The sequence below is a fragment of the Fulvia fulva genome, chromosome 6, assembly GCF_020509005.1.
Source record: "Fulvia fulva chromosome 6, complete sequence".
Classification (NCBI taxonomy): Eukaryota; Fungi; Ascomycota; class Dothideomycetes; order Mycosphaerellales; family Mycosphaerellaceae; genus Fulvia; species Fulvia fulva.
Window position 1 is genome coordinate 3,344,197 of NC_063017.1, and position 19,493 is coordinate 3,363,689.

At 53.6% G+C, this 19,493-nt stretch overlaps 5 protein-coding genes across 5 annotated transcripts; 2 read left to right on the plus strand and 3 right to left on the minus strand.

Moving 5' to 3' along the window:
- Positions 1–1,493: 1,493 nt before the first annotated feature.
- CLAFUR5_07245 (uncharacterized protein) lies at positions 1,494–1,716 on the minus strand (the record flags this gene model as incomplete). Its single annotated transcript, XM_047906393.1, has 2 exons — positions 1,494–1,542; positions 1,598–1,716. 2 exons carry the CDS (start codon positions 1,714–1,716, stop codon positions 1,494–1,496), a joined length of 168 nt encoding a protein of 55 aa, XP_047763475.1.
- Positions 1,717–2,148: 432 nt separating this feature from the next.
- CLAFUR5_07246 (uncharacterized protein) lies at positions 2,149–3,444 on the minus strand (the record flags this gene model as incomplete). The annotated part of the gene is made up of 1 exon (XM_047906394.1): positions 2,149–3,444. The coding sequence occupies one exon, from the start codon at positions 3,442–3,444 to the stop codon at positions 2,149–2,151; it is 1,296 nt and encodes a 431-aa protein (XP_047763478.1).
- A 54-nt stretch (positions 3,445–3,498) lies between these two features.
- CLAFUR5_07247 (NADH kinase POS5, mitochondrial) lies at positions 3,499–7,626 on the plus strand (the record flags this gene model as incomplete). Its single annotated transcript, XM_047906395.1, has 3 exons — positions 3,499–3,535; positions 4,087–5,204; positions 6,043–7,626. 3 exons carry the CDS (start codon positions 3,499–3,501, stop codon positions 7,624–7,626), a joined length of 2,739 nt encoding a protein of 912 aa, XP_047763477.1.
- Positions 7,627–8,293: 667 nt separating this feature from the next.
- Positions 8,294–9,873, minus strand: CLAFUR5_07248 (Histone acetyltransferase type B subunit 2; the record flags this gene model as incomplete). The annotated part of the gene is made up of 2 exons (XM_047906396.1): positions 8,294–9,585; positions 9,861–9,873. 2 exons carry the CDS (start codon positions 9,871–9,873, stop codon positions 8,294–8,296), a joined length of 1,305 nt encoding a protein of 434 aa, XP_047763484.1.
- Positions 9,874–10,421: 548 nt separating this feature from the next.
- CLAFUR5_07249 (5'-3' exoribonuclease 1) lies at positions 10,422–14,775 on the plus strand (the record flags this gene model as incomplete). Its single annotated transcript, XM_047906397.1, has 2 exons — positions 10,422–10,425; positions 10,481–14,775. The coding sequence occupies 2 exons, from the start codon at positions 10,422–10,424 to the stop codon at positions 14,773–14,775; spliced, it is 4,299 nt and encodes a 1,432-aa protein (XP_047763483.1).
- Positions 14,776–19,493: the final 4,718 nt, after the last annotated feature.

The window sequence follows — 19,493 nt, forward strand, 5'->3', positions numbered from 1 at the left end:
CCGGGCACGGCACAGGATCTCAACAGCCCCGGCCCGCAGAGTATGCACTTTACACAAGATCCGCGGAACACAGGTGGAAGCAGAGTTGCTGAACACGTGGGAAATCTCGATCTTGTTTCCGGCTCGTGCCGTTCTGCTTGGCGAGCATGGATGGTGTCGTAAACCATGACGGCGCCCAGGATCTTGCTTCATTGCTCTTCAAACTTCTTCCACTCTTGCGAGCCATCGATGAATCCTTGCTACCCAAAGGTGCAATACTTTTTCCTTCGCTGTGAAGACGATTCGTACCCATCCAAGCTCCTCTGTACAATAGTTCACGCCGTTCGTGATGGTCACGCCTTTCTTGATCCAGACCTTGCCCAGTTTATCGATCTTGGCTCTATATTGCCCTGCATCTGGCGAGGAGGACAGAAGAGCTTTGTGGTTGCCACGATCCGACTCTGGTAGAAGCCAGTCGCGAAGGTCAACCCAAACGAACATGGCAGCATTGCCACCGCGGTAGTATGGGATGTCATGCTGCTTGAGAAAATCTGTAATGATCTGGTAATGCTTCGCCAAATGCCTCTGGTTCTCAGCGAGGGAATGTTCCAGGAAAGACTTGTCCTCAAGGATGCGCGACCACATATCCTGGACGATGTAGGAATTCCAGGCGAATGTGCTGTACTCAAATCAGTTCATTCCCGACTTCAAGGCAGGAACACTTACGAGATACTGATCAACGCCTTTCGCAGTGCAGCATTTTTACTCCAGAACATTCCCAGCCTGAGGCCATTGGCACAGAAGTCCTTCGCCGCAGAGTACAGCACATGGACCAGCTCAGGTCGGATAATGTTGCTAAGGTCCAGCGCCAATACTGACGTAAACGGTGTGGCCTGCGGACTCTCGACATCCCGAACACTGTCATCGCATATATTTCATCCGATAGATAGTGCAGGTCATGTTTTGCGCAGAAAGAAGCGATAGCTTTGATCGTCTCGACTGGATAGCACTTGCCAAGCGGATTGTGCGGGTTGGTGATCATGACTGCCCGGACTTTCATGCCGCTGCATATCGCTCTTTGATATGCTCGCTCCAGGCAGCGGGTATTTGCTTCGGCATCGAAGACATCGTCGAGATGGATGCTGCCATCATCCCTTGCGAATGATGCGGGTAGCAGCTTTCCTCTAGCCCTTGTCGGAACATCATTGCTGAAGCCTGTGTACAGCGGCTGTGGGAACAAGATACCGTCGCCTTCGTCGCAAAGACATCGAGTAAGGTGATCGACCATCGCAGAAACGCCAGATACGGCCAGAAACTCGTCTGGCTGGGTTGGAACCAGTGGATGGAAGTAATAGTTGAAGTATTGGCTGACTGCGTTGCGCAGGCGCATGGAGCCTTGAGGACCGACGCCATATGTGAAGTGTTGACCTTGATCGATCTCGAACTGTTGATCTAATGAGCAAGCAAACGACGATATTGGGAAGAATACGACCAACATTCTTCTCAATGTGCTCTTAAAGCTCATCATGCATCAGCGAGCTCTCGGCAAGACCCAGCATAACCCTAGTCGCACCGGTTAGCATTCACTCACTGCAGATCTCGCCACGGTGAAACGTACAAGCCATCCGGATTCTGTGGTGAGTATACGTTGGATAGCGCCGCCACCAATGGATCCCAATGGCCTGGTACTGAAGCATTCTCGGCACCGTGCTTCGAGAGTGTAGCGATTTCGTTCATGTCGTGCTAAAGAGGGATGTGTTTGACCAAACTTCGTCGGAATCCTTTGTAGTGGAAAACAAAGCATGCTTTAGGATGACTCAAATCGGCGTGATCAATGTGTTCGCGGGCTAGGTTTTGCTGTGGTACGATTATTGAACGATTCGTCCTGTTCGTGGAAGGCACGTCTGTACGCCACATGGCCGACTTCGGCTCGAACTTCTCAGGCGAGCGTGAACAGTAAATAAACGCGGCGATGCTGTTCGAACGTACAGGAAGTAGAACATAGCATGATGTCGCTTGAGTACACTCAAAAGTGGTAGTGACACCAGTCGTTGATCGTGATATTCTAAGGGTCGAATGTCGTTACTCCATGCCTCATCTCTATGTCCAATTGCTGGGTATCTCCGTCTTCCATCTACATCCAGAACGCCTTACCTTGACACACACCACCTACGCCACCTTCATCAGCGCAGGTGATGGAAATATCCTATCCATGATCTGCACCAAGACCCTCCCAACGACTGCTGCTGCAGCAACCGGCATGAACATCTGTAGGAACTCCGTTGGACTGCTGGGCTGCACTTCCGTGTTGATGTAGGGTGTCTTGAAGCTGTCCGTGGGACCACCTTCAATTTCGACAGCTGACTTATCCGCCGGGAATTTTCCAGTCCTGATAAATGTATCCATGAGCTCGTCCTTCTCTCGCCATCGTGCCATTATCCACTCATACATCTTGTCGTGATCATCAAGTGGCAGGTCCTTGATCCTGTATCGTCGCCAGTGCATGTTGACACTCTTCGGCGACCGACCTTGGAAGTAGACGGATCGTAACGTGAACAGCTCGGAGCCGTAGAAACCCGGGGGAATGCCTTCGTATCCTATGGTGCAGTCGTAGAGGTACTCGACGGTACCGCGGAGCTCTGATAGGCAGAATTGCAGACCGGTGCTTCGCGGCAAGATCTGGTGCTTCATATCCTGGAGTCCTGCCTTCTCAGCATACTTGGAAGACTGCTCACGAGTATTTCGCGAGAGGTTGGTACCCTCAGGGAAGATCATGAGCCACATCGGATCCAGCTGCGCTTTCCCGCTTTGGCCGGACATGGGTCCCGAGTGCCTCGAGTTGAGCTTCTGTAATCGATACCGCATTCGTTCTTGATCATTTGCCCATTTTCGCGACATGAATATGAAGCCGAAGAGCTGCATGGCTGGCCCGATCAGAGGTACCCACTTGAGTGAGTCCTTCAGGATAATGTATAGATGTCCATGCATAGGCAGAGTATTCGTATATGCGCTCCACCACAGGTACAGCCAGTCTGTGTATAGCTGATGATTCGCCATCAAGACAGCGCGATCGCCAAAGTCCAGCGAGACGATCCCACTCGCATCTTGCTTCAACAGTCCTGCTACGCTCTGATCTCCGCTGACCCGAACGACTGTTGGACTCCACCAGTTGGTCATGGTGGTGATGAAGATGCCAAAGAACTGCTTGGTCATGGCCATCCAGGCGTAGAACCAGTCCCTGTTGATCCAGTACAGCGGTATGCCGAGGAGTTGAGCGCCGTGCATAACGAGGCAGGAGATGGTGAAATAGATGCCGAATGCGACGATGCGCAGGGCTTGCATACCACCGCCATGCTTAGGGGCGCCGAGGGGGTGCGAGTCGCGGTGTTGGATACTGCCGTTCTGCACGTTCGCAGGTATCGTCGTCGACTGCGGTGCAGGCTTTCGCTGCTTGAGTCCGTCCATGTCGAGTCGTGGGTGGAAGGAGGAACGTGTTTGTGAGGTGTCCTGTTCGGGTCGATGTTATACAAATTCAGCGTCGCCGGCGGCGCTGTAGGTAAGGTATGGCCAAGGCATAATTTGTAGTAGGAGAATGTGACTCGAGGAGTGGACGGTGGATGTCGCGTTGGTGGGGAGCTCTGATTGTGCTGACTCAAACGAGCACGAGCGGACATTCCGCGAAAGCGTCATCCGATGCACATGTCATGCTCTTGTGAATCCTGCCGTGTTCAATGTTTGTCCCATGCCCGCGGTCCATTTTCTTAGCTCTAGGTACCTTCACAACGATAACAACGTGACGATGATCATGGGACGATGAGACTAGCCTGGCGATGCTTGAGGAGCATACACGTACACGTACACGTACACGTACACGTACGTATACACATACACACACCAGCCACAGCCGACTGTACGCGATGCTTTTCTGCAACCACGCGAACACGCGAGATCAGGAGCATTGCCGAGCTCCCCTCTCGGACGCATCCTCACTTCCAAGGTGAGACTTTCAATATCCATCGCCAGGACGAGGCATTCGCTTTGATGGATGCTTGCGACTGCGCGCTCCCGAATCATAGCCTCATACATGCAGAGACTAACATGTCGTAGAGACTGGCAACCAAGATCTGCTAGGCTTACAATGGCAGCAACCGCTGCGGAACATCTTGGTGGTTCGCAAAGATGGTGACAGCGATGTTCATGATGCCGTGATAGAGTACGCCAACCACATAATTGAGGTCTATCCCGGAACATCCCTGGTCTTCGAGAAGTATGTTGCAGATCAGCTCCACGAGCAGCTACCATTTCCCATCTACGCCGCGGATGGAGCAGGTAACACTGCGTACCAAGAGAAGATCGATCTGACCACGACTCTCGGTGGTGATGGCACCATTCTCCACGCAGCATCATTGTTCGCCACTGCAAAACGCGTACCACCCATTCTATCCTTCAGCATGGGCACGTTGGGCTTCCTTGGAGAATGGAAGTTTCAAGAGTACAAACGTGCATTACGCGAAGTCTACGTTTCTGGAGCACCTTCGTCACTGCCACCTCGAAGCATAGACGAGCCGGAGACCAAAGTGCGACCTACAGGCTGGGAGCAGATGCGCGGCAAGTCGATGGGCGCATCTCGTACTTCCAGGATCCTGCTTCGCAACAGACTACGAGTCGGCATTTTCGATGCAGATGGCAAACGACTGGCACACGAAGCTCCGTTCGCACACAAAGATGACCATTGCGAGGACATTTTTGCCTTGAACGAAGTGCTTTTACATCGAGGCGCACTGCCGCACTTGATCCACATCTCGATTTTGATCGGCTCACCACCTCACCAGAGAGTGCTGACCAAGGGCATCGCAGATGGCTTCCTTGTATCTACGCCAACCGGTTCAACAGCCTACAGCTTATCAAGTGGTGGATCCATCGTGGATCCCTTGGTCCCATCGATTCTACTCACCCCAATATGTCCAAGATCGCTCTCCTTCCGACCTTTGGTGCTGGCCGCAAATAGACCCATCACACTGCGAATCGAAGCTGCAAACCGTGGCAAGGAGATCGAGTTCACTGTTGATGGTATCAGAAGACAGCATGGCCTGAGGACCGGCATGGAAGTCAGAGTTGTGGGCGAAGAGGTCCGCACGCCAGGTGCACCAGGTGCTCGAGACTGGATGGGAGGGGTGCCTTGCATTGTCAGATCTGGCAACACAGGTGACGGCGAGGACCATTGGGTTGGTGGTCTTAACTCGCTACTGAAGTTCAATCATCCCTTTGGCGAGGATTGAGGACAATCTCTGCCGTCCATCGACAGAAAAGGTGGTCACCAACATCACAGCAGGGAAAGTTTCTATCCGCCATGACAGAAACATTGCAGCGTAGCAACTCCTCGTACTGCGGATACATGGAAGCACGTGGTCCCTTGGATGAGGCTGATGTACCAAACCGAAGCTGACGTTTCTTCGGAGCAGTCGAAATAACATGAACATGCTGCAAAATATCGTTGCCTCAGGCCGAAAGATCGATGCGGGCGCAAGGATTGCGCCTCTTTCCTCATGCATGCGCCTATCTGCGCACCTCCTCTCTTGGCTGTCGACGATTTGTCCTTTCACTAAAATGTGCTGTTGGCGGTTGTGAACCTCCAAAGGTAAGCGTAGCGGAGTGGAGCTCTCTACCAACCCTTCTAGACTGCAAAGTAGCGTGCGATCCACGCTACCGCTACCCGACGTACAGTGCTTATTATACGACGACATAGGCGTTAGCGACGAGTATATGTTTGCGAGTTCGCCAACAGGCACAGTGCGGCAGGTCACGTGACCCTAAAACTTGAAAGTTGACCAATCAGAGCGGGCGCCAAGGCTATTTGAGGGCTGGTGATAGAGCTCCACTCCCTCCTCGCTGACGCCACCACCGTAGCGACGTGTGAGCTTGCGAACACTCGAGCGTAGGTGGATGGCTAGCGCTCGTCGGTCGTTACGCTTAATAAAGATACATGTATCGGTCTTGAGTTCTGTACAGGTGTGGTGCAACGATGTGGCGCCGGAATATGGCTTACACACTCACCAACTGGAGCGCTTCGTGACGGAGGCTGAAAAGTACGGTCGCTACGCCATTCTTTCCCACGTCTGGGAGGAACCTGGTGAGGTAACTTTCCAGGACATTCGGGATGGCACTGCCACTGCAAAGACTGGGTGGTACAAGATCAAACAGGCCCGTCTTCGTGCCAAAGAAGACCACAATCTGGACTACTGCTGGGCTGATACGTGCTGCATTGATAAGACCAGCAGTGCTGAACTCTCCGAGGCTATCAACTCCATGTACCGATGGTATTTCCACGCCAAAGTCTGCTACGCCTACCTCGCAGATGTCCCCGGCCAAGCCCTGAAAGACAGTAAATGGTTCACACGTGGGTGGACTTTGCAGGAACTTATCGCACCGGGCGATATCATCTTTTACGATGCGACCTGGCAGATGATTGGAAGTAATATCAGTATGGTAAACGAGCTTGCTGGGATCACGAAGATTGATTCGAAAGTGCTGCGTGATCGGACTGCGATCACATCAGTCAGCGTGGCAGGTCGCATGGCATGGGCTGCGAACCGTCATTCTTCGCGAGAAGAAGATAAGGCATACTCACTCATGGGCATTTTCGACGTCAATATGCCCATGCTCTATGGAGAAGGCTCCAAGGCATTCGCGAGGCTACAGGAGGGAATCATCAGAACTTCCACGGACCACTCCATCCTAGCCTGGCAAGCTTACGAGGATGGCCACGATACGCTCCTGTTCTCCCCATCGCCGTATGGCTTTCGACGCGCGCACAAGATTGTTTCGTGGAGTCACCCTGGCATCGATGAGAGCTTCTCCCTCTCCAACAAAGGTCTCCGCATCTCCCTTCCAGTCCTCGAAACACAGGACAGCCCTCGCTACATTACTGTCATCCTGAATTGTCGTTACGCAGACAACGGCATAACGCAACTCGCCCTATTCCTCAAGAAGCAAGCCCATGGCATGATCGTACCCACCCGCAACCTCACATCGACCGTCTGCGAAGTCGCCTCATACAAGAAACCGGACGGCGTCCTAACCAGTATCCGCAACCTCGACAGGAAACTGCTACCCCAGGCCAAGTGGATGGACCCCATCGTCCTCCGCGAACCTGTCAGAATAGAGAGCGAAGCGCCTGGCGCAATCTGGACACAAAAGATCACGATCCGCAACCCGATCCATAACCTCGTACTGCAGCGTGTCTACCCAGAACAAGCTTGGAATGCAAAAGAAGGCACCATGACCTTCGTCATGACAGGAAGCTCGGAGCACGATAGAGGCTACATGGTCTTTAGCGAACGCGACGGGAAGAAGAAAGTCGTTCTAGCCTTTGGCCAAGAAATGCAATCTGGACGAGCAGAGCCTCGAGTCAGTCTTGCGAAGTACAGCACAGTCCCCGACACCACCACGATATTAGCTTCACTGAACGCGACGCGTACAGAGCAGAGCGCGAAAATCGAGCTGAAGAAAGGACTGTCGGAACTTGTAGCTACTGTCGAGAGGAGGTTGAATCCGGATGGAGATTCGGAGTGGGCGATAACTTTGAAGCTGGAGCATTATTCGAGTTTGTTTAAAAAGCAGTGGGAGTATATGACGACGTATCGATAGATGAGATCCGGCAAAGGGCGTGGAAGGGCTCATAACAGACGATATGGCAGCTTGCATAATAATAGGGACGTCTCTTGAAGATACGACGGCGACGTGATAGAGCACTAAATGTCTTTGAGAAAGAGGGCTGAAGCGCACGTCGCTCTTCTATGAAGAGTAGTAGATACAAAGTACTACGAGCGCGGTGAGATGTCTGTGTCAGTAGCCGCGAGGAAACATGGCGAGCATACTGTTGAGGCGTCTCAAAGGGGCACAGACCAGGCTTCATCGATGCGAACTCCGACACAGGGCGCAGGCATGTGCTACTAAAGCCGAGTAGAAGTATCTAACGAATGTTCAACATCTCACCAGTCGTGCCTATGATCGGAAGGATATGTGATGAGTTACTGCCGCGAAAGTGCAGCGAATTCATTTTCCAAGAAGCAGTGGGTATATCCGACTACGTATGAATACGAAAGTACCCGAACGCTGCCTCGATGTCTCCATTCCGGGACGTTTCTGTACTTCCCTCTTGTTTCTGCAGACCATTCGTCCTGCTTTTACACGCCGTTGTGAGCTGAAACGCTCAGTCAATCGGCTCCACCTTGATCTGTACCCCAACGCCGCGCTGTGAATCATCCATACCAATCACACCCTTCAGCAAGAAGCCTCTTTTCAAAGCTGCCTTCTAGGCATCGCTCACTTCCCTTCGAGGCACAGCAGTCGGCGGAGTCTCGACTAGGTGTCTGCTCGCTCGCCAAATCTGGATGAGGTTGTCTTCTCCTGCCGAGCACATGACCCATGGATCGTTCCTGTTCCACGAAAAGTCGGAGACCCTGTTAGTGTGACCGCCGTGCATGAATAGCATCTCCGGAGGTCCATCCTCGGCGTCCTCTGGAGTCTGCTCTGCGCCGACCTTTGATAGGTCCCAGAAGATGATACGGCGATCGTCGGAACTAGAGGCGATGATGGCAGACTCTGATGGATGCCAGTCCACCTTGTTGACGGCATCCTTGTGTCCTTCGAGACTGTGGATCTTGCCGTGGTTCGGGAAGCGGAGATCGAAGATGCCGACCGTCTTGTCCTTGGATCCAGTCGCGAAGAGCTTGTCGTGCTTCGGGTGGAAAGCCAGCGTTTGAATGGCATCTTTGTGCGCATCCACGAATTTAATCGCAGCACGATCGTTGCTCTTAGAGCGGATGTCCATGAAGCAGAAGGTAAGGTCGTCTGACACGGAGCCGAAGAGATTCTTGCCATGCAGAGGGTGGTACTGCACGTCGTTGACGACAGCCGAGTGTTGTGTAAATGTGCGGGCCGGTGCGAGGGTGGTATTGTCCTTGGTGAAATCGCGCGCGATCTCCCACAGATTCACCTTGCTGTCTTCCGCACCCGACAGGAGCTGGCCCTCTGCGTACGGATTCCACTCCACGGCGAAACCCTCTCCTGAGTGTCCCTTGAGTGTGACCTGAGGCTTGACTTCTCCGTTTGGCGGAGGGACAGAGGGGTGCTTCGAGCGATCCCAGACGTAGAGGTTGCCGTCGGGCGACCAGGTCGCAATGACGTTGGGGTTCTGTGGTTGGTACCGCGCCTTGTTGACCTCGCCCGGATGTGTGATCTTCTGCACGACGCTGTAGGTGATGGGCTGCTTGCTCGCGCCGTACCCGCCCAGCTCTTCGCTCGACGGGTTGTAATCGGCCAATGTCGCGGCTGGCGGCTGTGGCAGGTTCATGTGGGCGATCTGAAGGAAGTCGGCCTGCATGCCAGAGGTGTGGGTGCCGATGATCATGCGGTGCTGGCGGAACTGCTTGCCTGGCAGCTCCTTGACGTCGGGCAGCCACTGGGTGGTGAGGGTGGGCCAGTCGAGGGCGCGGCTGTACATGATGTCGTAGAGGAAGACGGAGTTCTTCTTCCATATCTTGTACTCTTCATTGATAATCTTGTTGTCGATGACCTCCTTGGCTTCGTGCTGGTCCGACATGTCTGCGGGCGGAGGTGGTAAGTATGTTTCTGGGACAGAAGTATCTGCGACAGACTCGGGGTCGTGGGTGGAGGCCGTCTCGCTGGCGGGCACATCGGGGTTGCTGAAGATGTTGTTTTCTGGATTGACGCTCTTGAGCTCGGTGAGCCAGCGGGGGTGGCTTCGTGACTTTGCGCGTTGGTGGCCAGAGCCCGTCATGCTACAGCAGCAAACGCGAGACGGCAAAGCACGTGCAGGTGGTGATGGTGCGCGCGATGCAAGGGAAACAGCAGCTTACCAGTGTCCGCCATGTCGGCGAAGGTGTCAGTGTGCGTTGCGGCAGTCGCAGGCGGTGTTACTTCGGATTGGCAGGGCAAGCACGTTGGAGCTCCGTTCTAATACTGTAATCGCGAGGAAGCTGCACAGGTCCAGAAAGAGGCAGGCGCGCGTAAAGTGCTCGAAGGAAAGCGCGTCGACAGCTTTGCACGCGCGATAGAAGTCTTCCCCATGTGCTGCACGATCCTAGCTGATCCGCGTCAAAATTTGACTGGCGCTACCTGGACAACAGTTGGCTTTGGTTAAGCTGTGTGCCCAGATGGCACTGTGCGCCAGGCGGGGAAGGCTTCTAAGTGCTACCGCATGCAGGCTGCAGCCGCTCGAGGACCGTGCTGGAATCGTGACACCTTCGTCGCCGCTTGCTCTCGCGCTCTCTTGCTTTCTTGCTTCGAAGACTCCGTGTCGCGAAAGCCGCCGTCACCCATTTCTTCACCTCATTCGCTCTCTAATAGCATCCATTCGCTGTGCGAGGAGTTTGGCCGTACCTACCTCCCCGCCTTGAGCCACAGCAGTCGCCGCCATCATGGGTAAGAGACCGCCGCAGATGGCTGTATAAACCACCACCATACTGACGACAGCAAGGTGTCCCCAAGTTCTTTCGCTGGATGTCCGAGCGATATCCAGCCATCTCCCAGCTCATCGCCGAAAACCGCATCCCCGAGTTCGACAACCTCTACCTTGACATGAACGGTATCATCCACAATTGCACCCACAACAATGCCGATTCCGCCACCAAGGCGCGTCTTTCCGAAGATGAAATGTTCATCAAGATCTTCAACTATATCGAGTTTCTGTTCGGCAAGATCAAGCCGCAGAAGATGTTCTTCATGGCCATCGATGGTGTTGCGCCACGAGCCAAGATGAACCAGCAGCGTTCTCGTCGTTTCCGTACAGCGCTCGATGCCGAGCGTGCTCGGGACAAGGCCATTGCGGATGGTCTAGAGCTGCCCAAGGAGGATCCCTTCGACTCGAATTGTATCACTCCGGGCACAGAGTTCATGGCTCGCTTGACGAGGCAGCTGAAATACTTCATTGCGAAGAAGGTCACCGAGGACCTAGATTGGCAGGGATGCGAGGTTGTTCTGTCGGGTCATGAAGTCCCTGGAGAAGGTGAGCACAAGATCATGGAGTACATTCGCCAGGCGAAGAGCCAGCCGAACTACGATCCGAACGTGCGCCACTGCTTGTACGGTCTTGATGCCGACCTTATCATGCTGGGCTTGTTGTCTCACGACCCACATTTCTGTCTGCTTCGTGAAGAGGTGACATTCGGTCGGCAGAGCAAGACCAAGAGCCAGGAGCTCGAACATCAGAACTTCTTTTTAATGCATCTCTGCATTGTGCGTGAGTACCTCGAACTTGAGTTCCAGGAGCTCAAGAACCCGGAGAACATGCCGGGCGTCACATTCGATATGGAGCGGGTGATTGACGATTTCATCCTCATGGCATTCTTCGTCGGAAACGACTTTTTGCCAAATCTGCCGCATCTGCATATCAACGAGGGTGCGTTGGCGCTCATGTTCGGAGTGTACAAGAAGGTTCTCCCAAAGATGGGAGGCTACATCAACGAAGCTGGTGTTATCAACCTCAAACGTCTAGATGTACTTTTGGAAGAACTGAGCCACGTCGAGTATCGTTTCTTCGAGGCCGAGAACTCGGACGCCAATTGGCTCAAGGACAAGAGCTTTCAGAAAGAGGATGTCATGGATAAGGTGAAGAAGAAGGGCATACAGACAATCACCACGGGACAGAAGGAGTTGTACCAGAAGGTGAAGAAGTACGTGAACAGCCGTGCCAGTGGAGGTGATGACCAGGCTCTTGATATGCCTGCGAGCCTCAAGGCCGCTGATCGCGCATTTGTCGAGGACCTGGCACGAAGCCTGAACTTGCAGAGTCAGAGCGTGCTTGACGACGAAGGCAATCGCCATCTACAGCTATCGTTCCCATCTCGCCCGGACATGGACGAGGATGAGGACGACGACGAAGATGAAGAAGCGCAGAATGCTCTGTTGAGAGTATTCAAACAGTACGACCGAGCCAAGATCGAGGATGTCTCGGCATCGGAGGCGCAACAGAAGGCGCAGGAGAAGTACGACAAGAAGTTCCATGACTGGAAGGACAAATTTTACACGACGAAATTCGAGTGGGGACTTGATGATGAAGCACAGCTCAGGGAGCTGACGGAGAACTATGTTCAGGGTCTCCAATGGGTGCTCTTTTACTACTACCGCGGTGTTGCATCGTGGCCGTGGTACTTCCAGTACCATTACTCGCCAATGATCAGCGATGTGCGCAAGGGGCTTGGTGCGAACATGGAGTTTCAGCTCGGTCAGCCTTTCCATCCATACGAGCAGCTTATGGGTGTACTTCCAGACCGCAGCAAGAAGATCGTCCCCGAGGTCTATCACGACCTAATGACCAACCCAAACAGCCCGATCATCGACTTCTACCCACGCGACTTTGAACTCGACATGAACGGCAAAAAGATGGAATGGGAAGCTGTTGTCAAGATTCCATTCATCGATGAGAAGCGCTTGCTGTCTGCAATGGCGCCTAAGAACGCTATGCTCAGCGCAGACGAGGCACGTCGCAACGAGTTTGGAGTCAGTCTGAAGTTCGCCTACTCACCCACGGTTGACTACACCTTCCCCAGCAGTTTGCCAGGCGTGTTTCCAGACCTCGAGCACTGCCGTGTTGTCGAGAACATTTTCGAGCTGCCAGTCATGGACGGCTTGGACGTGCACACTGGTCTCGTGGATGGTGTCAAGCTGGGCGCCTCTGCTTTGGCGGGCTTCCCAAGCATGCGCACCCTGCCGCATACAGGGCAGCTCGGCTTCCACGGTGTCAGTGTGTTCCAGCAGGAGTCGAGAAACGAGAGCATGGTCGTTACATTGAGCGAAGGAGAAGAGAAGGGCACAATCGCCCATGCCAAGCAGCGACTGGGTCGAGCCGTCCACATTGGATATCCCTTCTTGCAAGAAGGAAAGGTCACCAGCGTCACGGACGAGATGTTCACCTACCGCCTGCAGGATCCTGATCAGCCAGCTACAGAGCAAAACATTGTTCAGCAGCCTCACGAGGGTAGAGGTATTGAGGACTGGAAGAAGAAGGCCAATCGCATTGAGAGTCACTACAGCAAGAGACTTGGCACAATTATTGGCACGGTGGAGAGCCTCGTGCAGATCGAGCCACTTGTCGGCCTACGCAAGACTGAGCTTGGGGCCACCGTCAAGGAATACGCGCCCATACAGGGCATCGAGCCTGACTACGCTACACAGACTGTCGTTGACCAGGTCATCAGCGAGGATCAGCGCTTCATTGAGCAGGCCGCTCTGCGAATCGAGGAGGAGTTTCCACCTTCGACCCGTGCGTTCTACCTTGGCGACTTTGCCTATGGTCGGCCACTTCAAGTCACCGGTCATCAGACTGGTGCCGATGGCGTACCCAAAGCAGAAGTTTGGGTATCGCAGCTCGTTAACCGCGAGCCAGAGTTTGGTCTCGACATCGCGATGCAGGCAGAGCGGAGAAATCCCTACACGCCTGCATTCCTGGTGGCGAGACAGCTCAACCTTCATCCTCTTGTGCTCTCGAAGCTGACATCTGCATTCATGGTGCAGTCGTCTGGCTTGAAGCTGAACCTGGGCCTCAACCTCAAGTTTGAGGCAAAGAAGCTGAAGGTGCTGGGTTACAGCCGCAAGAGCGAAAGTGGCTGGGAGTACTCTCCAAGAGCGGTCGAGCTACTTAAGCAGTACATGATCAACTTTCCAGAGTTCATCGCCCGCATCGCCGCCAACCCATCTGGTGACGGCTGGCAAGACACTCACTTCTACCCGGACCCACAGGAAGCCAAGCTCAAAATGAAGGAGATTGGTCAGTGGCTCAAGAACGTTCAGACGAAGGGTTTCGAGAAGGTGCCACTCGAGGCAGAACAACTTGACGGAGACACAGTGCTTGCTATCGAGCAAGCTGCTGACGCTTTCAACGCTACCAGCGCTCAAAACACTTCTGGCAAGCAGTTGAAGAACGTGCCCCGTGTCGCACTGCTCAAGCCGTCTGATGCCGAGCAGCGGACACAGCATCAGCGATATCGCCTTGGCCATCGTGTGGTCTACGTGCTCGACTCCGGTCGTGTACCTATTGCCATGAGAGGCACAGTCGTTGGGATGACTCGGACTACTAGGAGCACTCTGCTTGACATCCTTTTCGACTCACCTTTCATGAGCGGTACCACCCTCAACGACCGCTGCTCTCCTTTCCGGGGCAGCACTGTCCCGCACAATGCGGTACTGAATCTGACAGACAAGCAAGTCATTGCAATGTCTCAAGCCGCGAAGGATCGCGCTCCAGTATCCAACTTCGCCCCAATCAGAGGCGGTCACGCTGCTCTAGCCAGTGCATACGGTATGCCTGGCGGACCACAGCTCGTGCAAGCCAACGCTCCTCCGGCTCTCCGCGGCGGGTGGCGAGGCGCAGTCAACGGCCATCAGAACGACACTCCTCGCGGCCGTGGTCCTCGTGGAAGAGGCGGAGGTCTCGGCAGCACACAGCAACAGCAGACCCTCCCCATCCACAATGGACCACCGCGCGGCCGTGGAGGCATAAATGGCGCGACACCCAACTTCAGCCCTCGCGGTCAGCGAGGCGGTCGTGGTGGAGCTGCGAACCGTGGTGGCTACACGATTGTCGACAACAGCGATCCGTCTGAAGGTGTTATTAACAACAACCCTAAGTTCAGACCGCAGAACTACAGCAATGTCCCACCGCCTGCGGGTCTCAATGAGCGAGGTCGGGTACGAGGTCGTGGAGGAGGAGCTGGTCGTGGTCGTGGCGGTGGTGCTGCTGCTGGTCGCGGAAGAGGTGAGGTACCTGCAAGCTAGGTGAAGGCTGACTGTTCAGGCACTTCGCAGCCGGGCGCCGGCCGAAGCGAAGCGAAGGAGCAGATGAAGTCATGAGAGAGATGAGCTTACGTAGATGATGTAGACTACGAAGTGATGTTCATGGCAGATGATGTCTTTCTCACAGGTGTGGTTCGTCGTTTCTCGCCGTAGTTTGGGCTGGGGGGACGATGCTCGTGCTTGCGCAATTCGGACGCCGAATGGGACCTCTGATATGCGCGCTCCAAGTCCAGAGGTAAGTACGTTGTCGATCTCTTTTGTGCAGGTAGGACCTTGAGGATGGTGATGCGCTTTTTATGCACGACATGTTCAAGCTTATTATGAGATAGGGTTGTTAGGATTGGTTGTTTGAGGCGGTTGATCTTCGTTGATGTGTGCGATAGGCTAATCTGTGCGTTTGAGTCTTGCATTGGGGAGTAGGCCGTGTCAGTTGGCTAAGTACTTGTTTTCTGCAAATGATCATGATATCGAGGCGAAGACAATGACGAAGATGTTCCCGCGATCATTTACACATTCACCTACATGTATGCAGAGTTGTCGCGCGATCTGTGTCCGGCATACCGATGTTGTTGCCTGGAGCAAGCGCTGCTTCAAGTACGCGAGTCGACCTCGGCAGTGATGTGTCGGTATTTGGGTCGCAAATGTGATACAGGCTGATGAGCGAGATGACATGCACGACTTCGTGCGTTACGTGAGAAGCTGTTGCTGATACCGATAGTTTCGAGATAGCCTTGAATAGCTCACAACGCACATGAAACACATACCTACAATCAAACTGCATGAACGACTGGCCTGTTCACCAGCAGACTCGCGATCCTTTGACATGGCGATGCCCTTATCATCACGTCGATCCGTAGGAAGCCAGGTCGGTGCGAAACATGCAGACACACTTCCGGTCGGTGTCAGGTTTGTGTTTTTAGACGACGACGATCACATCTGCGTTGATAGTGCTGATCATAAGAAGATGATCCACTACTCACCAGACAATACAGGCGACTATAGTCGACCATCCCTTTTGTCGACGACCTTGAGGCTGAGACAATGATGTCGTGCAACCGAGAATCGATCCATGTCTGACACACTTCAGCTGTGCCCTGCAATGCGCCTTCCCGCTTCAACCAGTCAACATCCTCCATAGGCGATGTCGTCGTAATGTTGGTAGTACATACGCGTGAGCTGACAGAGAGCGCCATGAATGCGGTTCTCCGCAGTGCTTGCTGAGCAGCTCTGCAGTTTCACGATGCAGGAGTGAGATCGTACCTGCAGGTGGAGCATGTGCTATGCATCATTGGAGTGTTCGCCGCGGTATTCGTTTCATCTTCTCGTTCTGCTTCAGTCGGTTTCATAGTCATAACACAACAGCATTATCCTCATATGGCTGGCAGTGGCTCGTATTAAGATCGCGAGTCAGACTCCAGTAGTCTAGCTTTGCACATCTCACGCGGCTGACATGTGTGAAACCTTGTGTGCCGTGACGATCCCACAACACGAAATGTGCCCGGCAGCCCTGATACGGAAACGCCAGCAGGACATCAGTGTACGTCGGCAGGATGTCTGCACGTCGCCGCCTCTCACCGTTTGGCGCTCATCGTGCTACTGTTCACGGAAGCCACTTCCGAGCTGGTGCAGCCAGTTTCGGCACTGGGCGGCTTCTTGCGATGCGTGCGATGTAAGCTGTGAGCTGGAGAGCTCGGCGGACGGCTGCATCGCTAAGACGTCTGCGTGACGATGTAGCTGGAGGAGAGTTCTCATGGAGAAAAGCAGAAACACGCCAGGTATCGCGGTAGGTTGACACTTGTGCAGTGGCCTTCACGGTCGCCGAGGCTGATGAGGCCATCTGATGATTGTAACTTGGAGCGATGCGGTGATGTCTCTATGAGAAGTGCGCTCGCGAGAGAGATCCGAAGCCCCATCTTGGGTCTCATCTGCCCGATCGCACCTTCTGCCGCCGCTGCGCTAGCAGCACACGTGCTGCCGTTGTGTCGCATCTTAAGGCGGCCGATCATGTACTATTGCAGGTGTACTTTGATGCGGTATTCCTCCGATGTCACTCTGCTCAGCCGGAGTACGCGGAGGATCTTGTTGACATGACGTTCAAACCGCGAGGCTCCGAGGAAAAGACCAGGTCAGCTTGCCCAACGATCAAGTCGAAAAGTGTATCTGGACAAGCAAGATATCCGGGACCGTGCGGCGCTGTGAGGCCAGGTTCATCCGTTCAATGTTGTCAGCTGGGTTTGTGACGGCTGAGCTTCTGGAAGGAAGAACCGCGAACAGAGTTTTTAATCCTTGAGCCGCGATCATCGATGGCAGTGCAGCGTCTGGTTGGAGTGTTGGAACTTGGCAGCCATCGTCGACTGCAGTCTGCACATGTGCCATGAGTTATCAACAGATACCTAGCTTGTTGAAGTGGCCGGAAGCAATCTTGCAACGTATTCCGCGTCAAAAGGGTGGGTGTTAAGGAGGCAGGAGCAATGCGAGCCGATCAGGGTGCGTCGAGTTGCGGAAGGTGTGAAAGTGTTTTGGAAGTACCCATCACGATAGAATACAGTCCTGGGCATAGTTTTTACAACCCCTGTATTTACGCTAACGCCTTCCGGCTATCCATGTCCATCTCAGAAGGTGTTGCTACCTTCAATCTCATTATCCACACACTCACACACGCGCTATCTATCGCCACTATGCCGAAGGGACGCGTCTTTACCGAATTCGAGAAGGGCGAGATGTGGTCTCTTCACAAACACGCCCACTGGCCGCTACAGTAGATTGCAGACGCCCTTCATACTAACAAAGGCTCTGTCTCTTCAGTAATCTCACGGCTTGAAAGAGTGCCACCTTCCACACCGAAGAAGAGAGGCCCACCACCTGTAATCAACACCTCCAAGCGTTAGCGACTTGTCCATCGAGCCACCACTGATGCTAATAGCCGCCGCCTGCGATACGAACAGATTGCCGCGATAGAGGGCATCTTCAGCGACGTCCGGACAGTAAGAGCTGTATTTGAGAAGGAGGGCTTCTCACGATATGTCGCAACACGTAAGCCGTTGTTAACTGAGAAACACAAGGAGGCACGGCTTCGATGGGCAAGGGCTCATATTAAATGGACAGTGGAACAGTGGGCTCAGGTCCTTTGGACAGATGAAGCTTCATTTAGGTGTGGAATATTCGGACAGGTCTATGTGACACGCAGGGTAGATGAGGCTTATTACGAACACTGTCTTACAGCACGCTTCCGCAAGTTCTCAGCCTGTATGATATAGGGCTGTATCTCTGCAGATGGACCTATAGAAGTCCATATATTCGAGAAGGGCTCTGTCGACGGTGGGGTGTATCGCAGCCAGATTGTCTCTCTTATCCACACGGCAATTGAGAAGTAGCGAGTGTCAACAGGCTCGCAGGACTGCATTGTTATGCAAGACAACGCCTCAATCCACAAGGCGAAGGCAACGGTGAGTCTATTTAAGGAGAAGGGCCTACACCTTATGGAATGGCCAGCCAATTCACCAGATCTCAACCCTATTGAGAATCTATGGGCTCTTCTTAAGCATAGGGTAGGTGCTCATTTTCCTACAACACGAGATGAGGTAATAGCTGCTATCAAGATTGAATGGGCCAAGCTCACACCTAGGACAAACAACGTATATACAAGAGTATGCGAGAACGCTGCGAGGCAGTAATAGCTAACAATGGAGGACACACCAGGTGGTGAGCTACGCCAAGCAGTGGGTACATCCTTCCTAATGAGGAAAGGTGGAAGAACAGGGGTTGTAAAAACTATGCCCAGGACTGTATCACTGTTTCACAGTGAGGGACAGGCGAGTCGCGACTGTGCTTGCCACTATAGCACACACCATATCGCTGCTACATGTATGATAGATGGGGCATCGCTGCGAGGCTCGACTCGTCCATCAATCAACAAGACTTCAAGCCAGGTGTCGCACCGGCGTGTCTTCTGTAGAGAGAAGGTGAAGGTGCGAAGATCAGGGCCATTTTGGCGCGAAGCTTCCCGCGCACTACAGTTGGGCAGATACTAGTCGGCAAGTGCCCTGCTGCTATTCGGCAAGTACACTGTAATCTTGGTTGAACAAAACGCCTGTTTACTGCTGTGCAAGTAACTAAGCAAAGCAACGACGACTGTCTTGCACGTCGCTGTTGGGCCTCGGGGAGGGCACATCGGCGGGGCCCCTACCCCTGCCTCGTGAGGGCCCCCCTCCCACTCGTTGCCAGCTCGAGTGCGCGGAGAAGAAAGATACTCGGAGGTGTGAGGCTATATCCTAGGGGGTAACGAATACCCTGCTTATACGCGAGATACGATATGTCGACCCTGCTACTTGCCGAATAGCAGCGACGTACTTGCCGACTAGTATCTGCCTACAGTTGCCGGTAAGGAGGCGCTAAGTTTTCCACTACCGCAGCTTATCTATTTATTGATGGTAAAATTCAAAACTTTGATTGGGCCTGTCCGTGCCGAATGGCGGACCGCATGGCAAGCATAGCACACTCCAGCTATGCGCAATCCGCTTCGAGCCGTTCATCGTAGCTCGCCCTCAATCATGCCGGCTCGCGGAGGAAGAGCATTGACGAGGAATAGCCAAGACTAGACATAAATTCTATGGGCAGACCCAATCTTATGTAATCAATCAAATTCTGAGGACTCAACTTTGTACCTGCCCGCCCGGCGAGGGCTAATAGCCCTCTGTTTC